A 4,830-nucleotide genomic window follows, 5' to 3' on the forward strand; every position below is an offset into this window, starting at 1 on the left:
ATCATTAGTTTATGACCATCCTTAGGGGAGGTATCACTTGTATTTTATGCCCTGCTGTAATCTGTTGTTCAGAAACCACACTAAACTCTAGGCTTTAGCAATAGAAGTACACTCATGTTCATGAGACATTTATTAAAGAGTTTCTATATGACCACCCCTTAAGCTTTACTGTACAACTATATTTGAAATGATTATTGAAATTATTGTTACATGGAGACACTTTTCCAAATTCCATTGTTAAGTAGAAATATACCTACGATGAGTGGTCTGTGCTCAGACTCCTCAAAGTCCAATCAAGGTTGACAAAGTCAATATGCACCACATTCTCACTCTCACGTTCACATCCTTTGTTTCCCTCCATGTCACCTTCAGGGATGCCATCCAGAAATAAAAGATTTCCTAGTAGAAATTATTCTGTGCTCCTAGAGACTAATAATGGAAAAAAACATTACTGAAAATATACACACAAGCATGCACATATACACACAAACACACACATAGGGAGAGAGACAGACAGAGACAGAGACAGAGAGAGAGGCTAAAACTCAAACATGTATTTATGTATTTCACCATACCTAAGCATTTCACAGTTTACATATGTCTTAAATCCTTCAAATCCTGGCTTTTGAATACAGTTTAAAGATTTAAACAAAGACATGAGACTTTCGAACATATGGGAAATTTACACAATGGATATCAGAAATTTTTGTTTATTAATATTTTACAATTTTTTCTATGTATTATTGAAAATAGATGGCATCATGAAATATATTCTGAGTACTATTTTCCATTCCCTAATACCTTCAAATCTTCTCCCAGCTGTAATGTTTCTTTATAAAATTAGCAAACAGAATCTAAAAATAATAAAAGTAATAAATGGGAATACACACACACACTCACTCAAACATAGAAAGAGACAGAGTTAGAGAGAGACAGAGAAAGAGAGTCAGAGAAAATGAGAAAGGCTAAAACCCACATATTTTACACATTATAATTATGCACATGACAAGTGCCTTATCCTTAAATCCTTTCAGGGCTGGCTTCTGATTGTATTTTGAACAATTTAAACAAAGACATGAGAGCTAAAGTATGGGCACTTGAGCATATCGGATAGTTACACAATGAAGATATTATCAGAATTGGTTTTTATTAGATTTTTAAAGTTCTCTAATTTCTATGCCTATTGAAAATACATTTCTTCCTGCAATGTACTCTGAATACTGATTCCCATTCCCCAACACCACCTCAAACTTATCCCAGCTTCATTCTGTTTCTTTATTTAATTAGAAAATAAAAGAACATAAATAATCTGGTATTGGGTGAGGGAAAAGTACTGAAGCCCTGAAGCCCAGCAGAAAGAATGAAAACAGACAACCACAGGAAATAGGAGGTTGGGGACACTCCAGAATGCACCAGAAACCTGGAAAGTAAGAGACCCTCAGAACTCAAAGGGAGGGACCTTAAATAAAATGCTGGACAGTAGAGGGAGGGGATTTATAGAGCCCACCTCCAGCAGGAAGATAGGGCATCAAGTGAGGGGTGGGGTTGTCATCTCACAGTCACAACCTTGACTCATAACTGTTCCTCTTTGAAAGAATTAAAGGGATGGAAATGGAGAGGAGCCTGAGGGAAAAAAGTCCAGCAACAGCCCAAAGTGGATCTGACTCAAGTGGAGATCCCACAGCCTAGTGCTATTACTGAGGCTATGGAACACTCATAAAAAGGGACCTATCATGACTGCCCTCTGAAAGATCCAACAAGCTTCTGAAGAAGTCAGAGGCAGATATTTACACGCAACTAATGTACAGAAGCAGCTGACACCTGTTGCTGAATTAGTGAAGGCTGAAAGAAGCTGAGGAGAAGGGCTACCCTATAGAAGGACCAGCAGTCTCAACTCATCTGGACCCCTGAGATCTCTCAAACACTGGACCACCAATCAGACAGCATACACCAGCTGATATGAGGCTCCCAACACACATAGAGTAGAGGATGTCCATGTCTGCATTCATCCAGAGATGAATAACCTAACCCTAAAGAGTCTGGAGGACTCAGGATGTTTAGAAGTCAGGTAGGGTGGAGATGGGGACATCCACATTGAGACAGGGGTGGGGAGGAGGTATGGGATGTGGAACACTTGGAGGGAGTATCAGGGAGGTAGAAATAAAATATAGAGTGTAAAAAATAAATTATTTTTTTAAATGTAAAAAAGAAAATAAATGTAATAAAAACGAAAAACAAAGTAAGATAAAGGAAAAGCAAACAAATGGGTATGGAATGAAACAAACAGAAGAAACACATGTACATGCAGAGACACGTGTTCACACATACCCTGCAGAACAAAACTGAGCAATAGGTATGCAATGAACTATGAAAGTTGATACTGTAACAGCATAGGTACATGTTCTAAAAAGGATAGTGAATGTAGGGATGATTAATGAGTCTTGGAAGGAAGTAAATATGGATTCAAACACTTACATATAATCTCAGAAACTACATTATTTAACAGGTGCATACATTGTGTTGGTAAAGGAGTTTAATAAAATGTTAATTTATATTTTGAATAACCTACATTTATTATATTTGCTTGACTCTGCATTCTGATATAAATATTTCTCACCTTCTAAGAGACTGGAATTTCTGGTAGAACACAGGACAAGAATTAACACATTGAGGTCACTAATTACATAAGACTATGAAACATTGTTTGTTTGACCAAATGTTGGTGGTTTGCTCATAGATCAAATTCCTATTACACATTATTCCCAACAATTTTTAAAAAGTTCTGGCCACTTGGGATTCAGTAATATTTTTATCATGCAAAAACACACTTTTGCTTTTTATTGTTTTATTGAATAAGAAACATGTCTATGGAGGTGGTCACAGGTGAAGAGATTCACAAGGTGTGGTGAACTGTAGAATTCTCCAAACAGCATCACTATTATTTTATAGATGGATGTTTACAAAGTACAGAGGTACTATAGGACTGTGAAGAGGAGGTCATAAATGGACATTAAAATTACAATTTCTGAGCAAGTCTAAAGATTAATCTTTCTGTCATCTCAGGCCCAGGGAAGCTTCCTGCTCCTCCATGGTTTCTGACACACTCAGGATGTGATTACAACACTGTGTCTTGCACAGAAATAGACCGCAGAGTCCTCAGATGTCAGGCTGCTGAGTTGCATGTAGGCTGTGCTGGAGGATTTGTCTGCAGTCAGTGTGGCTTTGCCCTTGAACTTCTCATTGTAGTTAGTATCACCATCTCCAGGATAAATCTGTCCAATCCACTCAAGACCCTGTCCAGGCCTCTGCTTTACCCAGTTCATCCAGTAGCTACTGAATGTGTAGCCAGAAGCTTTGCAGGACATCTTCACTGAGGCTCCAGGCTTCACCAGCTCAGGCCCAGACTGCTGCAGCTGAACCTGGGATGGGACACCTGTCGGGAGAAAGTCATTGTGGATGTCATTGTCACCTCAGGCCCTGTCTCCTCTTCAGATTGGAACTGCTGAGCACCTTACCTTCAGTTACTGACAGGAGGAAGAGAAATATACAAGGCCATTCCATGGTTAGAGTCAGTGTGTTCAGAGACTGGAGAAGACAGGGGTCATATGTTGTTTTCACAGTGTGGACATGCCTGTATTTACTACCATAGGCTCAAGTAATTTGCATATTCATGAGCAGTGCATTTCTTAGTTAAGGACCTACTCCAGCTGGAGAAGAACTAAGAAGAAAGCACTGAAAAGGCACATGGGTCAGGCAGCAGGATGCTAGGGTCCAAGTCGAAATCCTTTCTGAGGAAGAACATCCCAAACACTTTCCCTGAGCCTTGGCCAGATGTTGTGGATGTAACTTCAAGGACTAAGCTCTCAATCAATTTTTGGTCTGAGTCTGCTGCTCCACTTTAGGACAGTGTTAACACATGTATTAAGCGATGGTGCTTTGTGCTCATGATGAGAATGATGATGATGATATGATGACGATGATTTTGATGGTAAATTCCAAAAATGGCTAACTTTAGCGAGTAGAACCTTCTTTAAGATATGTTCGAGTAATATTTGCCTTGACCACAGGTTATATACTTCAAAATTCACTAAAATGGATAAAAGTACATGTATATTTACACATCAATGATTATTACACCACTACCATGAATTACTAAATTATGGATATGAACTATAGATGTGTCAACAAAGGATTTTATTACTAAGTCATGGATTTCATATATATATATATATATATATATATATATATATATAAAAATGTATTTAACAAAAATTTACACTGATTCTGGAAAAAATGAATGCAATTGGATATAACTATATTGATTAAGATGATCTCAAAATCATTGCTTCTCGGCCTTTTGGCTAAGATCAAGTGAAGATGATCTCAAAATCAAAAACATTAAATGTGACTCTTATTATTAATTCATATATTTTCATAACAATAGACAACTATGTTTGCAAGTACATGATGATGTTCCAACTGTCTAGTAGAAAAGAGGGAAAATAGGAGTAACAAGATGTTATAGGAGAAATATGCACAGTGTACAAAATATACCTCTATGAAAATTCTATATATTTGTAAAGTTGTTATTTCTATATTTCATAGGATTTTTATTCCTTGACATTTTCAATTATATATGAAATATGCTTTGATCAACCACAACTCTCTGAACCATGATCTATAATACTAGGTCCCTGTTTTCCCCTTGGAACTTTCCAGTAAGTCTCTTTCTTAACATCCTGACCTTTTCTGTTTCATTAACTAAACACTCAGTGAATTTAATTACTACTACCTATATACACATAGATAGGGTCATTACTAGGAAAGAGT

The 4,830-nt window shown here is 37.2% G+C and overlaps 1 gene segment (V, D, J or C); it reads right to left on the reverse strand.

Annotated features, from left to right (window-relative positions):
- Positions 1–3,104: 3,104 nt before the first annotated feature.
- On the reverse strand, positions 3,105–3,602 carry LOC110288217. The segment is given in 2 exon segments: positions 3,105–3,433; positions 3,516–3,602. Coding segments are annotated over 2 exon segments (375 nt in total).
- Between the last annotated feature and the right edge of the window lie 1,228 nt (positions 3,603–4,830).

The sequence above is a fragment of the Mus caroli genome, unplaced genomic scaffold, assembly GCF_900094665.2.
Source record: "Mus caroli unplaced genomic scaffold, CAROLI_EIJ_v1.1 scaffold_18879_1, whole genome shotgun sequence".
Taxonomy (NCBI): Eukaryota; Metazoa; Chordata; class Mammalia; order Rodentia; family Muridae; genus Mus; species Mus caroli.